This window comes from Carettochelys insculpta, chromosome 3, assembly GCF_033958435.1.
Source record: "Carettochelys insculpta isolate YL-2023 chromosome 3, ASM3395843v1, whole genome shotgun sequence".
In the NCBI taxonomy this organism is placed as follows: Eukaryota; Metazoa; Chordata; order Testudines; family Carettochelyidae; genus Carettochelys; species Carettochelys insculpta.
Window position 1 is genome coordinate 200,389,805 of NC_134139.1, and position 24,004 is coordinate 200,413,808.

Sequence of the window (24,004 nt, forward strand, 5' to 3'; positions counted from 1 at the left end):
CAGTTTTAGGAAATGCTGATACCTGCCAACTACACTGGCAATCGGACTGTGACCACCAAACCTATCTCACAAAAGCCATTAAGCCAATAATCTAACTGGAGTGGAGGGAGCGTTTGGTTGAGTCATATGAAATTGAAATGTTTAATAGCCCATTAACATTCTTCTGAGCTATCCAGCTCCCTTAGACAGAGCAAGTCCAATTCAGCTAGTTGTTGTGTCTACTGACGGGTGGCCCACCCCACTTCACAAATAACCAGAGGACTCCCAGTCAGATACTGAGCTTGCTGTTGCTGTGCCCTTTATGGAGACCGTAGGTCAGGGGTCAGCAACCCCGACCATGGGTGCCAAGAATGGCACACAAGCCAATTTTCACAGCACGCCAGATGACAGCCCAGACCCGCCCCACCTCCCCCATGCAATTAGGAGCTCGCACAAAGCCAAGCCACCTGTGGATTAACAAAAGACCAGCTAATGCTACCAACCACCACCTCAATGGGAAAGCTCTGCACCTTACTTTATTTGCTAATGTAGCTGTTGTAAATAGCATTATTGGTCACTATAAAAAGTATCACCAGCACTCAGAGCCTACATAAAGGTCGTATTTCAACACTCTGCCTTGGAAAGGTTGCTGACCCCTGCTGTAAGTACTGGGGTAAGCTGCTCTCAGCCACCAGCCCCTCTCAGCAGAGTTTGAAACAGGCACTTTCCAGTTCTATACGTAAATATAACCTCTGTCAGGTGGAGTCAGCAGCAACAGGGGCGGGGTTCAGAACCTAGGTATTCTTCTTAACAGTGCAAAACAGAACCAGTGTGAGACGCCACCCAGGGACTGGGAAAACTAAGCACCACCTTTGGGCACCTCAGAGACCATGTCTATGCTACAGAAATTACATCTACCTAATTTACAGCTGCCACTATAATTATATCACTTGCACATGTCTACACTTTGCTCCTTGTATCAGTCGTGTGAATCCTCAGCAGGATCGCATGTACAGATTGTACTATCCCATGGGGCATCGTTGGAAGACTGCTGAGAGCCAGAGCTAGTCGGCATAAGCAACACAGTGTCTGCAGTGACACTGTGTCATCCAAACTACATCAGCCTTGGCTGTATGAAGCACATGGAGGTGGAGTCATTACACTGGCATGGTGGGGCAGGTAAGTCACTGGGAGTGACATTTCAGTGGAGTTACTTCCATAATTAGGTCAACATAAGCTGCCTTGCACCGACCTTACTCTGCGGTGCAGATCACAAGAATGGAAGCTGTTTATCACAATAGCACACCTGGGCTACGTCTACACGTGCACGCTACATCGAAATAGCTAATTTCGAAGTAGCAACATCGAAATAGGCTATTTCGATGAATAGCGTCTACACGTCCTCCAGGGCCGGCAACGTCGATGTTCAACTTCGACGTTGCTCAGCCCAACATCGAAATAGGCGCAGCGAGGGAACGTCTACACGCCAAAGTAGCACACATCGAAATAAGGGAGCCAGGCACAGCTGCAGACAGGGTCACGGGGCGGACTCAACAGCAAGTCGCTCCCTTAAAGGGCCCCTCCCAGACACACTTTCATTAAACAGTGCAAGATACACAGAGCCAACAACTAGTTGCAGACCCTGTATATGCAGCACGGACCCCCAGCTGCAGCAGCAGCAGCCAGAAGCCCTGGGCTAAGGGCTGCTGCACACGGTGACCACAGAGCCCCGCAAGGGCTGGAGAGAGAGTATCTCTCAACCCCCCAGCTGATGGCCGCCATGGAGGACTCCGCTATTTCGATGTTGCGGGACGCGGATCGTCTACACGTCCCTACTTCGATGTTGAACGTCGAAGTAGGGCGCTATTCCCATCCCCTCATGGGGTTAGCGACTTCGACGTCTCGCCGCCTAACGTCGATTTCAACTTCGAAATAGCGCCCGACGCGTGTAGACATGACGGGCGCTATTTCGAAGTTGGTGCCGCTACTTCGAAGTAGCGTGCACGTGTAGACGCAGCCCTGTATTAAAAGGGAAAACACAATACAATTCAAACGCATGTAGCCATAAGCAACCATAGTATGTTGAGCAGTGTCCTTTCCTCATACTTCCACTTTGCGGTATGAAAATCCAACAAGCAATTGACTGTGATTAGAAAGACCAGAATCCATAGCTGCATTCCATAGGTCCACCTCCCACGCCTAAGGAAAGGGGAAGGGAGCACTGAGCAATACCTCTGTAATACCAACAGACCCCAGCTCATGGTGAATGGCATCAAACTTGGGACCTGTGGAGCTTCACAGATGAGCCTTTATTGCACGGGCTAAAGAAACCTCTCTCTCTGCTAATGTTGGAGCAGACGCATCTCTAGCTGGCCTTGCCACCACTAGAGGAGGACAGAATGCCACCCCAAGCAGGCATAGCTTAAACCTCTACCTCTGCAACCTGCTCCTTAGTGCTGCTACTCTTATCTCTGCTGCCACTGGCTGCTTGCTGCCACTGTTATCTCTACCACTCTTCCCTTGCTGTTCACGACTGCTTCTGTGATGCCACATTCTGAAGTTCCCCCACTTAGCCCAGCTCTTAGCAATAACATCTAGTGGTGGGGAACCTCTGTGCAGCTGCCGTTTTTGCTTCTTTTCCCACAACACTGTCCCCAGAACAGATCTAAGGCTGAACCCCAAGCCCCAAACCTGTTCTAGCAATAACAGAAACATGCACTGTCCACTGAGTCATGTCAGCTCTGTCTTTAAATACTGAAGTGGGAAGAGGTGGGCCATATGGTGTCTAGGATTCATTAGGTGGAGTTCATACCTCAGCATAGCAACATCTATCCCCACCCAGTCTCATTTTCCCTGGAATTTAACATCCTTACCCCTGCTAAGCAAGTGAGGTTCAGCTTAGGGTGGCCCCCTCAACCAGGGCAGGCTAAGTGCTGTCCTGCTGCCTTCACTCATACACTAAGTATAACAACACTTCATTAGCCGTTCCTTCAGTACCAAAGTGAATTGTAACCCCAAATGAGCCAAAACCAATCACTTCGGCAAAGCAGACCTGTCTGCCGAACGCCAGAGCAGAATCAATGTGTCTGTACAAATACAGTCTGCAGCTGCTCCCAGTGCCTCAGTAGATGTCAAGGAAGAGCTCGCAGAAAACCTGCTTACACCTGAGTCAAAGGAAGTCTGAAACTTTGAGAGCCTGTGAAGTCGTATGCATTAATAACCCAAACTCTTTGGACTCTTGGCCAGTTGTTCGCTGAATCCTAAAATGCCTGGAAGGCACTGGTGTCATTTATTTATTTTTATGATCAGAGGAAAATTATATTAAAAGCCAAGGCCGCTGACTTCTGAATAAGAGATTGAGCTCTCTGGTCCACTACCATTCATGAGATTCTGTAACCCTAAGAAATTCCATACACCTGTGCTGCCTGCAGCTAGAAAAAATCTCTCATTGGTGTTCTCATATGTGAATACATATTCTGACGATAAAAGACACTTTCTCTTATTTATGCATTCTGCAGTACCAGAAAATGAAAAGGGCATAGGGATTGGAACTGGAGCTCTGTGTGTATGGTTAGGAAGGTGATTAGCTTGCCTCTTGCGTTGGTGCTAAGTCCAGAGCTGACTGGATAGGCTCAAAAGACAGATCAGAAGAGAAAGAAATTGAAAAAGACAAGACAGTGTTGGGATAGGACCATCTGTTCTTCCTTTTGCCCTCCACCATTCTTCACTCCTGTTTCCTCTCTCTGAAATGGCACCATGGGCTGGTGCTGACTGGGGGAATGGTGGGTACAGGAAGATGATGCCTGTAGTTGCCTGAGTTGTTTCATGAAGCTGATGTATTTCCACAGCTGAATTCACTGCCACGCACAAGGACAGGTTTCACAGAGTTGGGTTCAGGATCTGTTGCTGACCACTGAGAACTGGTGCTGTACCCCACACTCTCCCTGCTTCTGCCCACGGGTGGAGACCAAAATCTTTTGGGCAGCCTCAGGGAGCAAGGTCAAACTCGAACACCTTCCCCTACCCAAGCACTCAGAATGGGATCCCAAACCACTTGTATCTTCTCAGGCTGGCAATGTGTGGCCAGGCCTGTCCCAAGGTGAGGAGTGGGACCAGGGAAACCCCCTGCCCCAGTGCTGCAAGCGCTGAGCCTTGGGTAACACCCCCTTACCACAGGCCCCACCCCTTCCCCACTCTGCCCCCCACCCTGACCCCTGACACTCATCCCCAACCAGTCTGGCCAGGAATTCTCTGGGCCAGGGCATGGGGGAGGAAGGCCCAGCAGCAGGTGTTCATCTTCCCCCTCCCCCTGTACTCACGACATGGCACAAGCAGCAAGCAGCTTGCTCTGCACCACCGCGCCCTCCCAGGGCACAGAGCCATGTTTCTCCGCAGGCGACTGGGAGTGGAGGCCACTTCCCATTGCTGCAGAGAAGTGGGGCTCAGCAGACCAAGAGGCCACAACAGAGCAAGGCAGGCTGCAGCTCGCGCCATGTAGTGAGTGCGGGGGGAGGGGAGGCTGAGGGAAGGAACCCCCTGCTGCTTCCACTGCCCATCCCAGGTAATCCTCCCCCATCCCATCCATAGGACAGCTGAGGCAGCCACTACAGAACCCACAAAAGCTTGGAGCCTGGGGCAGCCGCCCCACCTCAGCATATGGATGGGACATCTCTGCATGTGGCGGTGTTATTTATATTGCAAGAGTATCTTGAGGCCCTGCCAATATTGGAATCTCATTGTCCTCGGTGATGTATAGACATATGCAAAGAGATATCTGCATCAGAGCTTTTACAATCTAAATGTATAAAGGCAGACAAAGAGGAGGAAAGGAAACAGCCAAGGAGAGATGAAGTGACTTGCTCAAGGTCACAGAGCAACTCAACAACAGAAGAGAATGCTGATAAATATTTACATCCAACAGGCTACGTTTTCAGAGGGATACACCAGGGGCTGACGCGTGTCCCTACTATTCTTCAGAAGGTGCTGGAGCTGGCCATGGAGCAAGCTTCTGGAGGAGATAAAGCAAATCCAGAGAGTCTGGTGGTCTACTGCAGAACTTCCCCCTTAAGAAATGCCTCTCTAACATAAGAATGGCACTCACAACATTAGAGAATAAGCTTTCGTGGGAAAAGACCCATTTCATCAGATGCATGGGGGGGTTTCAGAGGGGTATTTAAAGAAACATTCTTTAAATACTCCTCTGAAACCACCCCCCACTCACGCATCTGATGAAGCAGGTCTTTGCCCGTGAAAGTTTATTCTCCAAAATAAGTTATTCTATCAGGTGCCCCAAGTCGTCTTGTTTTTCTCGAAACTAGAGACTAACATGGCTACCTCTCTGATACTTGCAACATTGACATCCTTTCTAACTGTAACCCAGAGGTATTGAGAGAGAACAAAGGTTGCTCTACAGCATCAGCTACATGGCTGCTGGCTTTTGGATCATGCAGTAGAAGCTCCTAAGGTCTCAAGTTCAGTCCCACCTGCTCCTGACCTGTGTCTATTGCTTTTACATAATCATCAAGCCCTAGCAACCCAAAATATTTGAAGAGAAGAAATTCATTTAAAATTATAAATTGTAAATTCTCTCCCAAGCAAAGTTTTGGCCTTGAAAATGAAGAAGTACCAGAGACTCCATCACATCCACCAAGGACTTTGCTGCAGCAATTCATTTTACGTGGATTGTCAGCAATTAATTTTACATGGATTGTGCTCAGATCAGAGCTTGGGAACTGAAACCTTCTGTGTGGCATATGGCCTAAGGTATAGAGCAGTCGCCTGCTACTCAGGAGACCTGGCTGCTATTGCTGGCTTTTGCTGGATGACGAGGGGCATCTGCTGGATGACCTCGGGCAAATCACTTGATTACCCTGTGCCTCAGTTTGCCCACCTCTGATAAGAGGACAGTAACACTTACTAGGACTGGCCAGAAATCAGAAATTCCACGTCACATAACATTTTGAGGTTTTGAACATTTTGTTGCATTGCAGAATGCAAACAAGCCTATTTGAATTCTGAGACTGTGGCTTTGTCACCTGCAAGGCTGCTTCTGTTTCTGCTCAGGGATACAATGGCTGGATTTAGAGAAGGATCATACTTAAACATCTCGGTGAAAGTGGCAGACTGGGAACCAGCGGTTAGTGTCACGGGGACAATATATTCTTCATTGCCCTGGAAATAGTTGAAAATAAGAGCAGAAATTGTCACGTACTAGTAAAATACAAATACCTCCCTCCCAAACATGCAAGATTATGAGCATTAATGTTCTGACCTGAGCTTATCAGCTAGAGAAGCATCTGCACAGCCCAAGGAGAACTCAAGATTGGTCATTAGAAGGTATTGACTAATGTGTATGGCCACCACTGCCCCCAATTCAAATGAGTGTGATTATGATGCCCAGTAATGGGTGCCTCCAGGAAATATGAGCTCTAAAACAGCTTCCATACAGTTTCTTTTATCTCCAGTGAAAGAGACATCTGACTTTAGATTTATGGTTCCAATCCCTCTTCTGAGTGTGTGAAGTTTGATGAGAAAGCCTGGTGTTTGCACTCATGGACTGGCACAACATTTAACTCCTCGGACATGGATAGCCTACAAGCCATCCACCAGTCAGGAACACATAGATACAAGAGAAAGGTCCACACAAGCCCCTCTCATCCCTCTGAAAATTGATTCTTCCCTAGACCGGCCAGTAAGAAATGCTGTCTCTTACCCGAGAGGGAACTTCACATTCAATCCTTACTGTGTTGCTGGTGTTGGTATTAATTGGACAAGGCTGGGATCCAAATAACACCAGGTTTACCCCAGCGAAACCAGTCCCTCGGAGGATCACAGTGCACCTTCCTACAAAATCAATTATTTCATTGCAAGTGCAGTGCATGAAAAGTGCTTTAAAATGCATAAACTCCAATAAGGAGTATTTCCTACTGATTAAAGCATAAGCCTACAGGTCAATAACTTCACCACTGGCTTTCTGTTGGCCAAGTTTCTTAATCACTTTGTGTCTCAGTTTCTCATCCCTCATTCAGGATTCTTCTAGTCCATTATTTGGCACAGAGAAATGTTTCCACACCCGACTTGATTAGCCTAGCAAAGCCTTTACTGTGATCTCAGCCCAGGAAAGATTCCTGATCCCACAATGAAACAAGTGACAGAACCAAAGCACCAAGTACAAAAAGCCTTCTGCAGCAGACGTCCTCACTGCTCAAATATCTGCTGTGAAATAGGCTGAAAGACATGTCCATGACATAGTGTAGAAAAGGAAATGGAGCAGGGTCAAGAGATTTGAATTCAAACAAAGGGTTACACGTTGGAGTATTTTTATGGTGAAGGAGATCATGCTTAGTAACATGAGATAGGATAAAACACAGAAGAGATATAAACCCTTATGGTCTATGATGCAAGTAACAGTGGTTGGGAAGAAGTTTCTTCCACAGGAAGGCTGGGCCCTAGCTATCTATTACAAGCATTCTCACACTTTCGCTGAAAGCATGTATTACTGGCTGCTGTTGAAGCCATACTAGCCTGAATGAACCACTAGATTCATAGATTTTAAGTCGGGAAAGTATTTTTAAAATTATCTAATTTGATCTGCTAATGAAGACCAAGTATATCCTGAAACAAGCCTGTAACTTGTATGAGATACAGTATAGCTTTAGAAAAACATTCAGCACTGATTTAAGGAATGCAAATGATGCACTAATCAGACCCATAAAGTAATTTCTATCTTTTGTGCTTTGACTTGATCATGGAAGGTGTGTTTAACGGAACACCCCTTTAACATCAATGCTATTTTGACAATAGAAATCACTGCTGAATAATAAAAGATACTCTAGTTGCTCCAGTTAGAAGGTTGAGCTTCCAATGTTTACAACAATAAAACACAATTCCAAACCTGAAGCCAGGTCTCTCCTGTGGTGACTCAGGATAAACAATGCAAATAGCATACATAATTCATGTGGACTTTATGTTCATTAATGCACGTAAGTTTTGATATTTGCACTGATATCCATTTGCAAAATTACAGGGGCAAACTTTATGACAGCACTGGAGAGGCATTTTAAATGGAAGAAATTAAAAACACAGATGGAAGCTGTAATTCTTTCCAATTACAAATGTTCAAAGCATGTGTAGCATAGGATAACAATGTGCTTGCTTTTCTTTTTAACGAATGAAAGATTGTTGCAATTAGGAAAGGAGTTGGATTGCTGGGGGACGAGAGAGGGGAAATAAGCAGTAAAGCCAAAGCATTGTCCCTACATCTTTTTGAATGATCTACAGCAGCTGTTCTCAACCTTTCCTTCTACCTTGACCCCACATAAGAACAGAAACATTTGGGACTCTGCACTCCATCCAGCTATGAGGAAAAGGAGGGACTTCTGAGCCCCCAGAAGCCTGTTCACATGCCTCCCCAGGTTGAGAACTCATGATCTACAGCAAGGCTGGCCAACCCACAGCTCTTGAGCTCCATGCAGCTCTTTGAGAAATGAAATGCAGCTCTTGCACAGGGAAATGTGACAGGCATGTTTACCACCTCTTTGCACAGAGCTCCAGTGCTTGGAGAGAAAAGCATGGGGTGGCACTGGCAGCAGCTCCAGTGTGTCCCAGGGACTGGGTTGAGGAGGAAGGCTGGGGGTGCCTGGTTCTGGGATTGGGTTAGGGTGGGGGGAGGGATAAGGCATTGATCAAAATATTATCTACTTATTTTGATCTATCTAAATATATATTATATAAATCCATAAAAATAAATGATATATTAGATATCAATAACTAGATTGGTAGAACAAAATAAATATATAATAGGTGGCTCTTTGCACTCTATCCACAGCTATCCTGGCTCTTAGTCTTTAACTGGTTGGTCACACCTGATCTACAGCAAGGGGACTTCTAAACTGCAACCCAGATGGATCACACCTGCACAGACAATGTGTATCTTAGACCCATCTCCCCTCATTCCCAGCCATCCCTTCTCCCACTACTGGTTAAATAATGTTTTTGTGGCCGCTCCAGAAGTCCTTACATGGCAGAGTAATTGGGAAGTACTGAATGCATTTTTAGCTGCTTTTACAGTGATGGAGCAGCTGGAAGCTGGGAGGCTCTCCAGGGACCAGCAGGAAGTGTCCTGTGGGCCACTGGTGATCCATGAATAAGCTTTCATAAAATAGCCGCAAGAATAATTGGAGGTCTGGAAAGCCTCCCTTAAATTTTGATTACAGGCTTCTCTGTAGGTAAGTGTTGTACTGCTTCAACTACAATGGTACTGGGATAGTCAAAGCTACCCAGCACCCCAGAAAGGAGCAGTTGCACTAAGAGAAAAGCACTTCTGCGACTGCAGTCCTTTTGACCAAAGTGCTAGAAATTGAACTGGAGGGCTGTATAGATCAGTGCACGAATCACAATGAACTACCAGCTGATGACTCCACACCATTGTCTAGAGCTGATGAGCCACATACGTGTCACTGGAGGCCGTAGAAACGCATATCCTCTCTGGACTACCACAGAGTGGCATTTATAACACACACCAACCTGAAAGTCACACTTACACCAGTATAGGTAATTCCTGTGCGGAGCAGAATCAGCCATACCAATATAAAGCACCCTTATACTGTGCATCCACAGCAGGGCTTGTCCTGACGTGATTATCCCAGTAAAAGTAAACTAGACCCTAATTAAAGACGCTATTTTGTTGCTGCTTTCAAAAGTAGATCAGGCTTTAGGAAACAATGAGATGATTAAGGTGACTTGATCACAGTCTGTAACTAACTAAACATGGAGAAGATCTAACAGTAACAGATTTTTCAATCAAGTGGCAAAGCTATAATGAAATGCTATGGTTGGAAGCTGCAGCTAGATACATACAGGCTGGAAATAAAGTATAAATGTTTACAAGGACAGTGTGATTAACCACTGGAACAATTTATGAAGGGATGTGGTGGATCCTTCATTCAGGCAATTTCAAAGAAGACTGGACAGCTTTTTAAAACGTACTCCCTAGCTCCACCACAAGTTATGGGCTTGATGCAGGAGTCACCTGGTAAAATTCTCTGGCCTGTGTTATCCCAGACATCAAACTAGCTGATCACTGAGGGATAGATAGCTCAGTGGTTTGAGCATTGGCTTGTTAAACCCTGTGTTGTGAGCTCCATCACTGAGGGAGCCATTTAGGGATCTGGGGAAAACAGATTAAAAAAAAATCTGGCAGGAATGGTGATAGGTCCTGCTGTGAGTGCAGGAGACTGAACTTGATGATCTCTGAAGGTCTCTTCCAGCTCTATGAGATACATATATTATAATGGTGCCCTCAGGGCTTAAACTCTGTGGGTAGCTTGGAAACATTTCTTTTTCAGGAAGACGAGGTAGTGTTCTCCTTTTTCTTTGCATGTTTTAAAGGTGAGTGGGAAAAATACAGGTTTGGGGTTTGCTTTTTGAGGTTTTCTCAGTAGATTTTCTAGCTAGAGACACAATTTCCATTTGGTCTTTCAATGTACAGAGTGTAGTGACTTATTATGCTTTGCAGGCAACTTCCTAAAGGACATGAGAAAGTCAGCTGTAAAACTCTCTCAGTTATCCAGAGCTGTAGCATATCCATGTGGAACGCAGGATGGCTAGTCAGGAGATGTAGCACTCCCCAGCAAAGTGTCAGAGCCAGTTGCTAGTCTTCTTGAGAAACAGTGCCTCTACAAAATTAAATTGTACTCCATGGGGTATATGAAATGCCCCAGGCCACTCCCAGGTCAGGTAGACAGCTGTGCTGCTAAAGCCCCAGACACAACTGTTGAACAAACATCTTAGCAAAAGCAATAACACTAAAGGCAGATATTCAGGTGAGAGCTTATATTGAATTCAGACATACCAATCTCTGAAGCTGTTGCAGGTTCAATAGCTTCCAGCCTGGGCTTAACACTCAGGTAGATGTCTTGCCCCTTGCTGGCATTGCAAGCAAATCCATAAGGTCTCACAAGTAACGTAACCTGGTAGAGTCCCATTGGTAACATGTTCATCCAACAAACGATAGCAGTTTGATTTGAAGTCACAACATGGCAGGTTGTGTGATTGACCTCTATCTTCAGTGAGTGGCGCTCCTCAGCAAAGCCAGATCCCGTGACATAAATTTTGGTGTGGACTCCATCAGCTGGTAGGATTAATTAAAATAAAATTATATATCTGTTGCTAAGTAATGCACCTCAGATTTGCTTCTGCAGGACAGCTAAGCTGCTTAAGCATTTACCACCGTCTTCTCACTCAAACCCTGGGTGGAGAAGAAGCTGGATATGAGTCAACAATGTGTCCTCGAAGCCAAGAAGGCTAACAGCACATTGGGCTGCATTAGTAGGAGTATTGCCGGCAGATCTAGGGAAGTGATCATTCCCCTTTCCTCGACATTGGTGAGGCCACAGCTGGAATACCCTGTCCAGTTCTGGTGCCCCAATAACAAAAAGGATGTGGACACATTGGAGAGAGTCCTGCAGTCCTGTAATGGGCCAACCACTCTCAATCTGTAACAGGCCAACCACTCTCAATCTGTAACAGATTTAAAAGTAGCAGTCCTACAATAAAAATTTTTCAAAAATAAAATATAAAGAGAAATTTCACATCTGCAACTGGTTTGCAAATTTGACTCCATCAACCAAGGATTGGACAGAGACTAGGAGTGGTTGGCCCATTACAAAAGCAGTTTCTTTGCTCTTGATGTTCACACCTCTACAGAAGCTACCGATAATGGGTCACATCACCCCATGACTGCACTGACTTGATTTCTCCTCTCTTGATGTTCACAACTCCACATTAAATGATGATAATGGACCACATCCACCCTGACCGAACAGACCTTATCAGCTCTGGCCCTCCCCTTTACTTAGACTACCTCTTTAAATCCTCCTCTGAACCCCACCGCCCATGCATCTGACAAAGCGGGTCTTTACCCACGAAAGCTTATGCTCCAAAATATCTGTTAGTCTATAAGGTGCCACAGGACTTCTTGTTTGAGAATATTATGTTAACATGCCACTGAGTGAGTGTGGCCTTTCTCTGTTTGTCTATTAAGTGCTTAGAAACTTGTTTGCTGGTAAAACATCTTATGCAGTATATTTACAATTTTGCTCTCCACCACCCTTGAACTCTACCCTATGTTATGCCTAGAATCTCATGGAGCTCTGGGTTTCTGACAGAAGCAGGGAAGAGGAACCCTCTCTATCTTCTTCCGTTGATCCATTTTCCTGCTTCTTTCTTGTGCCTTTTGTATCAACTACCAAATAATTTAATTATTAGCTTCTTAGTTCACCTCAGCCCATCAGTTAGGCACAGATCTTCTTAACGTGATCTACTCTGGAGTAATTAATTAGAGCTGAAGTGACCAGAGTTCTGGCCCAGGTTCTGTTGCCGAGCTCTCTATCACAGGAAGTAATAGAATGATAACAGTGTAAGCAACCTTTGCAAAGCTGTACACAATTCCAACAGCTGCAAGGTAGGGGAGAATGAAGCCTGTGGGACAGAGTTAAAGGAGATGGATCCAACTACAAAATTCAGATCTGAATGCAGATTCCAAAACACAAAGTTTGTCCTTCCCCCCCCCCCATTCTCCCCCAATAACTAAGGTTTTACTTTAGCCTGTTCTAGAAATAGGGGCCAGATACAAAATTCAGATTCAGAACGAGGTACAGATTCTCAACCTTCCTAAGCTGGGGAACCTTCAGAACCCTGTTCCCTCTAATTTTAGCCATCCATGTGCAGAACAAATTTTATTATGTGCACTAAGCCACATATGCATGTGCACCAGCAATAGAAACACATGATGCCAGCTTTGGGCCCTCAGCCACTCATTTGGGCACCAGATGAATCTCTCCTGGGTGGTTGTCCAAGCAGCCAGCTTACAGGAAACAATGGTTCAAACCCAAGGTATGTGTTTTAGCCCATCTCTAATGTCAAGCGAGCCCTTTTGACAGAGGAACAGGTAAGTCATATTACCTAGGGAATACTCCACTTGACTGACTAAAGGGGTCGCTTCCTGAGAATACTGAAAGGAACACGAACCAGAGCAGTGAGCTGGGACATCATTCACCACCACCACCACCTGAAAAGATGGAAAAGAAAGTTATTCCAAAAGAGGGAAGGGGATCAAGTTTGCTAACAGAACTCTAAAAATGTTGACAATTACATCCAGAATCATACAAAATGTGTCTGGTTTCAGTGTAAATTTGAAACTTAGCTCAAGGTTATTGTAAGTTTTGATAAGGTTCACAGCAGGTAAGCCAGAGCCTTGTTCTGAGGGCCTATATTTAACTACTTTAGATGCCTGTTACATAAGTTCTCTCTTTTGACTGATACTCATGGCTCCTCCCAGGTCCAATACTCCTAGTTGATTGACTACTCTGACTTACCCTCCTACACTCTGTTCCTACCCATAGGAGAGCTTGTACAAAGTGCTGTTACACTTGTAGTATCCAGAGGCACTGAGACCTCACCTGGGGTGAGTGAAGTCTCTGTTCTACAGCCTCAGCTGAGCCCCACCTGGTCTCTAGCTCTTGTGGTAGAGTGCAGGGCTTTAGACCCTATATTCACAGGTTCTATCCCAGGAACTAGCAACCTGTGTCTGCTGGTGTTACACACTCATAAAATATCTCCAGGGAGTTCCCATTAATAACAAATTCCCAATAAAGTCTGAACAACAGCTTAGAGGTCCCAAAGCAACTTTTTTAGCTGTTTGCTCTGCAAAACTCCATGTGAGAGATGGAAACAAAATTGTGATCCTGGTGCCTGTAAGACGATTTCATTTCCCATGGAAAAGTGTCTGCATTCTGAACTGGCAAAGCACAAGGGGCAACAGAACCCACCTCCTTCTCCCACCTGCTGGTCCCCTAAGGCCAATAGGAGCAAAACACCATTCTGTGCTAATAGCAAAAATACACTGTGTCAGAAACAAACAGGAAACAGCTAAGAACTGCATGTTCTATTTCTACAGGCCCTTTATTAACACACACACACCCTCATATACACCACTATAACCACACTTTAAAATCAGTGGGGTGTTTTGGTATTTGCTAGCAGTATCAAGCCAAGCAAATGCTTCAAATGAACAACACGCCCAAGAAAGAAAATTTCTCTCCTTTGTAAGAAAAGTATACTGCTCTGTCCATCTCACTAGGTACAGACATGATCCCCCTGACTACAACATCCGAAAGGCTCATAATCTTTAATGTACTTATTCCCATAATACTCCTGTGAGATAGGGAAGTGCTATTGTCCCTGTTTTACAGGTGAGGAACAGAGACATTGTGAAATTAAGTGACTTGAACAAGTTCACACCCAACATGGGTCTCATGTCCCAAACTAGAACCCCACTCACTACATCATCCTTCATCAAATCTTCCTAGACAAGGGTCCAAACACTGAAGTTAAATACAATGTTGCTACAGTCTTTGGAAGTTATCACTACTGAATCCAGTATCAGAGTTGTTTAACAGTACAGTCAGACATATATGATCAGCTCTTAGCCTCTGCCTTACAAGGAAAAATCCCCTTCACTTGCTCATGGTTAGTAGTACATGAGAACAGCCATACTGAGTCAGACAAAAAGTCCATCTAGCCCAATATCTTGTCTTCCAGTAGTGGCCAGTGCCAGGTGTCTCAGAGGAAATTAACAAAACAAGTTATCATCAACTGATCTCTCCACACTCTTTCTTCTGAGAGAGGATAGGGACACTATTCCTACCCATCCTGGCTCATAGCCATTGACAGACCTATGCTCCATAAATGTATCAAGCTCTTATTTGAACCCTGTACAAGTCCTGCCTTTTATAAAATCCTCTGGCAAGGAGTTCCACAGATTGTGCAGTGCATGAAGAAATACTTCCTTTTGTTTTCTTTTTTTAAAATCTTCTATGTATTAATTTCAGTGGAAAAAACCCAGCAGTCATGTAGCACTTTAATGACTAACAAAATAATTTATTACGTGATGAGTTTTCACGGGACAGACCCACTTCAGATCATAGCCTTACCAGAACAGACTTAACATATAAAGCAAAGAGGTCCAAAAATTGTTATCAGGGTTGACAAATCAGAAAAATTGTTATTGAGGTTGGCAAATCAGAAGAGCAGAGAGATGGGGGAGGGCGGAGGGTGTGGGGTGCGGAAGTTAAGAGTTAGATAAAACATCTAAATATGTAAAAGAGTCCTTATAATGGGTCAGGTAATTGCTGTCCCTGTTCAAACCATGTGTTAATGTGTCAAATGTAAATATGAATGTTAGCGCTGAGCATTCCCTCTGTAAATGGTTGTTGAAGTCCCTTTTCAGTAGAACACAAACGGTCAGGTCTTTAACAGAACAGCCCACTCCATTAAAGTGCTGGCTGACAGGTTTGTGTATTGGGAGATTTTTTATGTCTGTTCTATGTTCATTCCATGATTGGTATTATTGTGGTATAGCCTATGGTTGCTAGTGAGAATCCTCATGAGGTTGGGAAGCTGTCTATAAGAAAGAACAGGTCTATTGCTGTTTAACAGGGACAGCAATTACCTGACCCTTTATAAGGGCTCTTTTACATACTTTGATATTTTATCTAACTCTTAACTACTGCACCCCACAACCCCTTCCCTGCGGTCCCTCTGCTCTTCTGATTTGTCAACCTTGATGATAACTTTTGAACCTCTGTGCTTTATATATTGAGTCTGTTCTGGCAAGGCTATGATCTGAAGAAGTGGGTCTGTCCCACAAAAGCTCATCAGCTAATACATTGTTTTGTTAGTCTTTAAAGTGCTATGTGACTGCTTTTTTGGTTTGATAGAATACAGACTGACACAGCTATCTCTCTGACCCTAATTTCAGTTGGTGACCCCTAGTTCTTGTGCTTTGGCAGGGGTCTGCAACCTGTGGCTCCGGAGCTGCATGTAGCTCTTTAAGGACTTCTTTGTGACTCCCAAAGCTATAATTGCAAAGTTAAAAAACAAAATAAAAAGTCCCCTGATTATTTTTAAAAAATGGTAAATGTCTAAGAGCCCAACAATGAACAGCTCCTATCTAAACAGCAAATGATAAGTGATCTCAAAATGTTGGATAACTCCTGCCTTTGATATGTGCAGTGCATGGTGGGATATGATATTGCAACTGTGTTTTGATGGTGTTGCTAATAAAGTCTTGATTTTGAAAAGGGAAAGGAAGCTTGTGGCAGTCCTGCTGTGAAGGTTCAACATGCACTTTAAAAAAGAAAACTGAAAGTAAACATTCAGTAAAATTGGCACAATTAAATGGGGCTGGGACCGCTTCAAAAAAGAGGAAAATCAAAGATGAAAACAGAGAATTTCAAACTGAATGGACACAATTCTTGCATTTATATCAAGTTTGTCTGGGCTCCCTTAATGTCTCATTTGCAGATTGAAATTCACCAACAACAAAAAATGCAACCTCGAGAGACGTTTTCTCGAAAAAATACACTACTTTAGCCAAACAGTATCCAGCTGAAGATGCCAGAAAAAATGCTGTGCAGGAGATGCTATGCAAAGCAGAGTGATGAAAGAGCACTGTTGATGAAATCAAGTAGGATAACTGTGATGAAATCAAGTAGGATAACTGTGACTAGTTTTATGTCCATGCAAGAGATCATGAAACCAGGAAAGCCATTCACAGATGGTAAATATATGAAAGAGTGCTTTATCAAAGTATCAGAACAGCTGAACAGTGATTTCAAATACAAAATGTTTCAGAATCTAGCATCTTACAGAGAGAAGGTTCAGGAGTGAAAGTCAGGAAGACAGAGATACAAGCATACACGTGTGAAGTGTGAGAAAATGGAACGTGTAAAAAGTTTGTGAATGCCCTGCAGTAAATATGTGTTGCATTACAAATCATTGTGTGTGCGCTATTCTTAAAACGGGGGTTACAAAAGTTATGGTTTGACATTATTAAGAACCATCTCATATTCACATGCATTGCAGCTCTTGAATTTTTGAGTTTTTTAAATTAAAACAATGGTTCTTCTTCCTAATTTAGTTGCCGATCCCTGTGTTAGGGGAACAAGTAAATAACTTTGCCTTATTTACTTTCTCAACACCACTCATGATTTTACAGACCTCCATCATATTCCCCCTGCGCCTCCTTATTCTCCTATTTTCTAAGATGAAAAGTCCAGTCTTTTTATCTCTTCTCAAGTGGCAGCCAGCATCTTAATCTGTGGCAAGTCCCACTGGTTTAAATGCCATACTCATGGAGTAATGCACTGTTCAGGAAGTGTAGACAGCAAGTCACAATAAGTCTACAGGACTTATTTTTGGGCCCAGTTTTGGGCACCCCAGTATAGGAAGGATGTGGATGTGTTGGAGTAGGTTCAGCAGAGGTCAACAAAAATTACTAAGGGGCTGGAGCACATGACCTATGAGGAGAGGCTGAGGGATCTGGGCTTATTTAGTTTACAGAAGAGAAGGCTGCAGGGTGATTTAATAGCAGCCTTCAGCTTCCTGAAGGGGAGCTCTAAAAGGGATGGAGAGAAACTGTTCTCAGTGGTGACAGACAGCAGAACAAGGAGCAATGGTCTGAAGTTACAGAAAGAGGGGAGTAGGTTGGATATTAGGAAAAACTACTTTCACCAGGAGGGTGGTGAAGCACTGGAATGCATTGCCTAGGGAGGTGGTGGAATCTCCATCCCTCGAGGTTTTTAAGTCCTGGCTTGACGTAGCATGGCTGGGATGACTTAGTGGGGGCTGATCCTGCTTGGGGCAGAGGGCTGGACTCAATGACCTCTTAAGGTCCCTTCCAGCTCTGTGATTCTATGATTCAATGATGATTCTATGAACTTGGTCAGTTGGTGACTTACCTGTGTGTGGTTATTGGCAGTAGCTAGCATGTCCCCAAATATTGGTCCAATAAATACACCACCATCATAAACCACACGAGCTGTGATGGTTGGGTTAAGTCCTGTGAGGTTTTCAGCAGAGACCTAGCATGGTGTGAAAGAATGAAGAACCAAATTTTGGTCAGCTTTATGAAAACTTTTTTTTTCTTATGTATGTTGTGTATCATTTTCTAAGCAAACCAAACTTGCATAACACGTTTACACTACGGGCTACACTGAATGAATGGAAATCTCTTCTCTATGTGTTTACATGGCCCTGCTGGCATAGCATCCAAACCCCTCATGATCTTAATGTATGTTTCCTACAACACAATGCTACAATCTCCATTTTACAGGTAGGAAACACAGGCAACAGGATTAATAAACGTGGTTTAGGGTCTGCCCCAAAGCATAGACCTGAACCCAGTTTTTCCTTCTACCATGCCTGTGTCTTCAGCATCAGACCACCCTGCCACCCACCAATATGCCATCTCAGTCCAATATGTTGCCCCTGCCAGTGGCCAATGCCAGATGATTCAGAAGTGACCATACAAGCCCAGTAATGCACCTAGCACCTGTCCAAACCAAGAGCAGGACCACACTAGCTACTACCATGTTTAAACAGGTTTACTGAAACAGGACTTACAGAGAAAACATGTAATTCTTAATAGTGGGGGAGAGACCATTAAAAGGCCCTGAGGTTGCACCTGATTGCCCCATAAGTCACGTCCGGTCCTTTTCCCAACCCCCTATGCCTCCCACAGCCATTGCAAGGCAGCACTACATTGCCCCTACTCTCCCCACAGCTCCTGCCCCACTTCTTCCATTGCCTTTGAGCTGCAGGCATGGTGCAGGGCAGAGAAGGGTCCAGGCACCTGCTACCATTGGTAAGTGAGGCTGCAGAGGAAGAAGAGATGGAACTCAGCATGTCTGTCCATGCCTTTGGTGGATCTGCGCAGCCAGACTGGCCTCTCTTCCCTGCTCTAGATGCCTCCAGGCAGGACTCGACAGGAGCACTATGTGCTGGTGCCTTTTCCAGGGATGTACCCCTCATCCATGCTTAGCCTGATTCCCACTCTGGGACAGCTCTCGTGGGGATATCACCCCTTCCCCTGAATGCCCCTCACATGTTTCCCCTGCTTGGGACTGCTTTCTTTGACCTGCACAAACGTGGAATTTTGTTGGAGAACCACATGAGAATCAGGTAATAAAACTTTGGGGGGGAGTTACTCCACAATAAAATCCTCAGAGGGGAAAAGTAAACCTCACCCACCTTGGTCAGAGGACCAGGCTGCTAGCAGAAGCTCTGTTTAAACATGATTGTGCCCAGCTCAGCTCCAATCCTCATGCCAATGGGCAGTGGGGCTGGGACCTTTTTTATAATGGGGAGGCACTGAAAGCCATTGAATCAAACTCTAAACCCTGCATATAATGAAAACAACTTCAAGCCAGTGATACAACTGTACCTCCAGCATCTGTATTTCCAGCACCTGTGTCAAGGGAGACCTCTTGTGCAATACTGTAGCACATGCGGGAGCGCTTATACTTATGCTTCAAAGCTTGAAGATTGCAGGTTTTATATTTTCATCCCACTGACCATATTGCAGTTCCTGCTCGTAGTCATCCAGCTACTCTGGAACTTAGGAAGTTATAGTTCTCAACAACTGCCCTTTGTCAAGCGCTTTGCTTGAGTCTCCCTAGAGATCTAGGTGAATACAGCCTCTATGAAAATGACTCTCGTCAACAAAGACACCCTGGCTGGCCGATTTAAGCACGAGCAACTCTCCCATTAAAAGAAAAGATTATCGTACATCAATAACAATGGGCAAGTCACCAGTCGTGGAGTTCCAGGTCAGCGTCCATATGCTTTGGTAACAAGTGCTCACGTCCTTGGTCACTGTGAAATCACTGGTGTTGAGGTACTGGCCTGTGGAGTTATCGGAGTTGCTCTGCAGGAGCTTGCGGAGGTGATAGGATGAGATGTTCACTGGGACACCTGGAACATTCATTATAAAGCAGGGATATCAATAGCTGTGCAGCCACAGGTCTGCCTGCACCACACATGGGAAGGTACCCAGGTATTACTGTGAGGGGTTCATTACCCACACATACATAGGATGTAATTCTTTACAGAGGTATCACTGTCATAGAAGGTACTTTAGTGTGAAAAAAAAACCCTTCTGAGGGTCTGCCCAAGCCCCACTGAAGTCAGTGGGTGTCTTCTCCTTCTCTTCCATTGGGTTTTGGAACCATCTTCTTAAAATATCCCATCCCATTTTAGGGGCCAGATAAATGTTCCAAACTGGCAGTTGCTGCAAAAGGGGTTACTCTGCCAGCCCTGCCTTTGCTGGAATGTCAGCAGGGGCAAGGTCCCTGCTCACCTTCATTGGCCTCCCCCGAAAACAAGTTTCACCCTCCTTTTACCTGATATCACTCCATTGGGCAGCAGGATCCGGAAGGTCCCGCCCATAGGGGGAGATGCTGCTTGCAGTCTCTGAACTCTCAGAGTGACATTTGCACCTTCCATGGACAAAGCCAGGTGATCACCATCTTCGGAGCCCTCAGGAGGCAAAGCTCCACTGCTGCAGAGAATTGAACAACCTGAGACATCATCTCTAACAAGCTAGGCACCACCCTATCCCAAAGCAACCAGCAAGAGTGGGAGACTGCAAGCAAAATTCAATATATCTTGAGCCAGCTACAGTTCTTCAGACAGAGCTGGGCAGAACGGTGTGATGTGCTGGTGAAACGAACCAGAAAGACCCTCACCAAGACTGGCCACATTCCTTTTGAACTTGTCCTGGTCTGAGTCTGCTGGACTGGAACCTCATGCAGGCCAGCAGCATTTGTTCTGGTGTTGTAATGTCTGCATGACAATAGCCCAGCCTTCACACATCAGTAATACTTTGTAAAGCATTTTGGGCTACTGACTTTGAATGGAAAAAAAGTAAGGCTCTCAACAGCCGTTCTGTGTTACCTTCCAACAAGTGTAACCCAGAGGGGGCACTGAAATGAGAGAGTGAAGTCTATTGTACAGCCTTAGCTAAAAGACAGTTATCTTTTAGCTCATGCAGTAGAGGCTCAGGGCTTTTATCCTTCAATCCTCAGGTTGAATCCCACCTACCAACAATCAGGGTCCCCTGAGCCTCTACTGAATGAGCCAACTGCCTCTTAGCTACGGCTGTACAGCTGAATTCACTCTTCCATCTCAGTGCCTCTGGGATGCACAAGAAAGGTGACTGGGATTCCAATAGGCTCTGAAAAGCAACATAGCTCCTTATCTTTGTAACGTCATTCTTCAAGATGGCTTCCTGCAGGTGCTGTGCATGCACCCTTCAGAGTTTAAATCAGCTGCACCCTTTGATAGTTTTCCAGGACACTCACTGCCCTGACAGACAGACTTTGTTATTCCAAGCTCTTAGTGCCACAGTATCTATCTCATCCACGGCAGGGGACAATAGAGGCAATGCTTAAAAAACAAATTTTCTTTATGCTTCACCTTTATACTCTTGCCTTATTCTTCTTCTAACTAGTATTATGGCAGAATTTAGAAGCCCCAGTCCTAGACCCCATTGTGTTAGGCACTGTACAAATAGAACAAAAAGACAACAGCTGAACCAAAGAGCTTACTAGCCGGGTGCATTTGCTATGTCAAAAGGTAAATAGAAAGGTTGGAGTGATATTTACTCAAGTAGCTTTCTGTGGGCACAGCCCTTTGTGGCGTGACCGCGACAGTGTTGCAAGTTGCAGCCTGCACGCACCCCCTGCATGATCAAGGCTTCACTACCCAATCAAAACCCGGCATGCCAGCATGTATTGACAAACTCCGCCCCCCCTCCTCCCCCGAGGAGCTAAGGACTCAGCCTCATATAAGGAAGCAGGGCCAGCTAAGGGCTTAATCCCACATGCGGAAGCGAGACCCCTGCCTCACCAAACATTACAAGGTCCTAAAAAGGAAAAACTCCTAACTCCTAAAAAGGGCAAAAGGGCCCAACACACTGACATTGGCCCAGGGGTTGCTTCCGTGTCCAAACCCCGATAAAAAGCTAACACTCCCCCCACACCCCCCAAATCGGAGACGTGTGTACCTTGACAAGACCGTCGGCTGGCCCAAGTCGCTTGTTGCTCCTGCTGAAAATCTGGACCCTTTTGGCTACATGTTGGTGTGGGCTCTGCTTGCCATCTGTGGTTTGGTAACCGCCCCGTTAGTGCAAGCTTTTCCCTGTCCATCACCTGACATTATGCTGGGGTAGACAGCTAGAGCGTGCTAGGTAGTTCCCCTTAATTCCACCCCCATAACACTGATTAAGCCATTGTTAATAAAGCTTTTTTTATGCTCGCTGCTTGTCTCATCTCCATCCACTGTTCATCCAGTGAACCCCTTTTACTGCAGGGACACTTTGACAAACAAACTCAGCATCTCAATGCCTCTAACGATAGCAAGGATGAGTTGTCTATATCACTTGCAGTATAGACCAATTTGCCTGCAACGTCAACATTATTTTTAAAAACTTCTACTTCACCACTTAAACGTGAAGCCAGGAAAACAAATGCCACTGGTGGCACATGTGTCACCATACAGTTCCCTATATAAATATCCGTTATGTAGTTCCCCAGTCTCACACATATATTCTAATTCCTGGATTTTTAAGACCAGATAGGATCATTAGATCATCCGGCCTGATCTCTACAACACAGGCCAAAGAATTTTCCCCAAGTACTGCTGCACTGAGCTCAGTAACTTGGGTTTGGTTAAAGCTCACCTTCCAGAAAGGCATCCAGTCTTGATATGAAGATGTCAAGACTGCAGAGTAGTGACAGAAAGATCGCCGTGTTAGTCTGTATTCTATCAAAACAAAAAATCAGTCAAGTAGTGCCACTTGACTGCTTTTTTGTTCTGAAAGACTGCAGAGTGAACCTCTGTGCTTCAGAAATTGCTCCAATGGTTAACAACCCTCAAAGTTCCAATTCTGTGTTAGCTCTAATCTGCCTTTGTCCGGCTTCAGCTTCCAGCCACTGATTCCTGTAATGCCTTTCTCTGCTAGACTAAAGAGCTCTTTAGTACCACCCACATAGGCTCCCTGTGTCAGTACTGAGACACTAATCAAGTCACCTCTTAATCTTCTTTTTGACAAATAAATTGACTGAACTCTTTAAATCCCTCTTTGTAAGGGATTTTCTCCAGTTCTCAGGTCATTTTTATAGCTTTTCTCTGCACCCTTTTCAGTTTTTAACATGCTTTTCAAAATGCTGACACCAGAAATGGCAACTGTGTTGCAGCATACAGCTCATCAATGTGGCTGATCAAAGTAAAATCCTCTTCTGGGCTATGTTTACACTGCAGAGCTATTTTGGGATACTGTAATAGTAACTCCACATCTAGGAAACACACCCCATATTTCAAAAAAAAATTTTTGAAATACTGGGCACACTATTTCAGCATCCCCCTACCCCTCATTGCAGGAGGAGAAAGGGATGCCTCCAAATAGCACTGTATTTTGAAATCTGGCACTGTGCAGACAGTGCCAAATCTTGAAATAGCCTATTTTGAAAGTGACATGAAATAGAATATTCAATTTGCATAGCATGAATTGTGTATCTTTTTCCAAGTTAAGGGCACAGTGTAAATGTAGTCTTGGTGTCCATGCTGGACAGATATGCAACTTCTCTTTCTCTCTGTAAAAACGAGTGTAAGCGGAGATCGATTTACAAAGGAAAACCCATTTTCCATTTACTAAGCTACCATGCTAAGAAGTTTGGCTTGTTTTACATCGAACTGTGGTTTAGCCATGTTACCAAATGACATGACAGCTTCCAACTTTGAAGAACTATAGCATGAGCTACTCACACTGAACAGAACAGGTCTTGGGAGTCCCCCTAAAATTAGATTGAAGTGTGTCAGCTTCTCTCTTTTTCCCTCCTGATTTGGGTTGCATCTGATTTTTCAGAGGCTCTGAGCACATGCTGTTGCCATGGATTTGCAAATTTTCCTTTCTTTGTCTGCCCTTGATCTAAACAGACAAAACTCTTTGGAGCAGAAATGTGTGTCTATAGATGTGTACTGTGCTTAGCACAATGGGACCTTGGCTCTGCTGGGGCCCACAGTTGCCACTGGAATATAAATAATAACTAATAGATGGTTTGTACTTACCCACAGAGCTGTAGCCTTAAAAAAGAGCTCTGAAAAAATAAATAAGAACAACCCC

General features: G+C 44.8%; 1 protein-coding gene across 14 annotated transcripts in view; it reads right to left on the reverse strand.

The window, feature by feature from the left end:
- Positions 1-24,004, reverse strand: part of PKHD1 (PKHD1 ciliary IPT domain containing fibrocystin/polyductin) — a 455,042-nt gene that overhangs the window by 374,578 nt on the left and 56,460 nt on the right. For 12 of the 14 annotated variants that reach the window (XR_012645152.1, XM_074991417.1, XM_074991418.1 and 9 more), the window contains 7 exons: positions 20,223-20,380; positions 19,610-19,794; positions 17,781-17,903; positions 12,943-13,048; positions 10,832-11,110; positions 6,692-6,822; positions 6,015-6,150 (listed from right to left, as the gene is read on the reverse strand). Coding sequence is in view for 13 of the 14 variants with exons in the window: in XM_074991417.1 (XP_074847518.1) it covers positions 6,015-6,150; positions 6,692-6,822; positions 10,832-11,110; positions 12,943-13,048; positions 17,781-17,903; positions 19,610-19,794; positions 20,223-20,380 (1,118 nt within the window). In the remaining variant the exon portion in view is untranslated. The remainder of the gene's footprint in view (positions 1-6,014; positions 6,151-6,691; positions 6,823-10,831; positions 11,111-12,942; positions 13,049-17,780; positions 17,904-19,609; positions 19,795-20,222; positions 20,381-24,004) is intronic. The other 2 variants (XM_074991411.1, XM_074991415.1) reach the window with 2 other exon arrangements.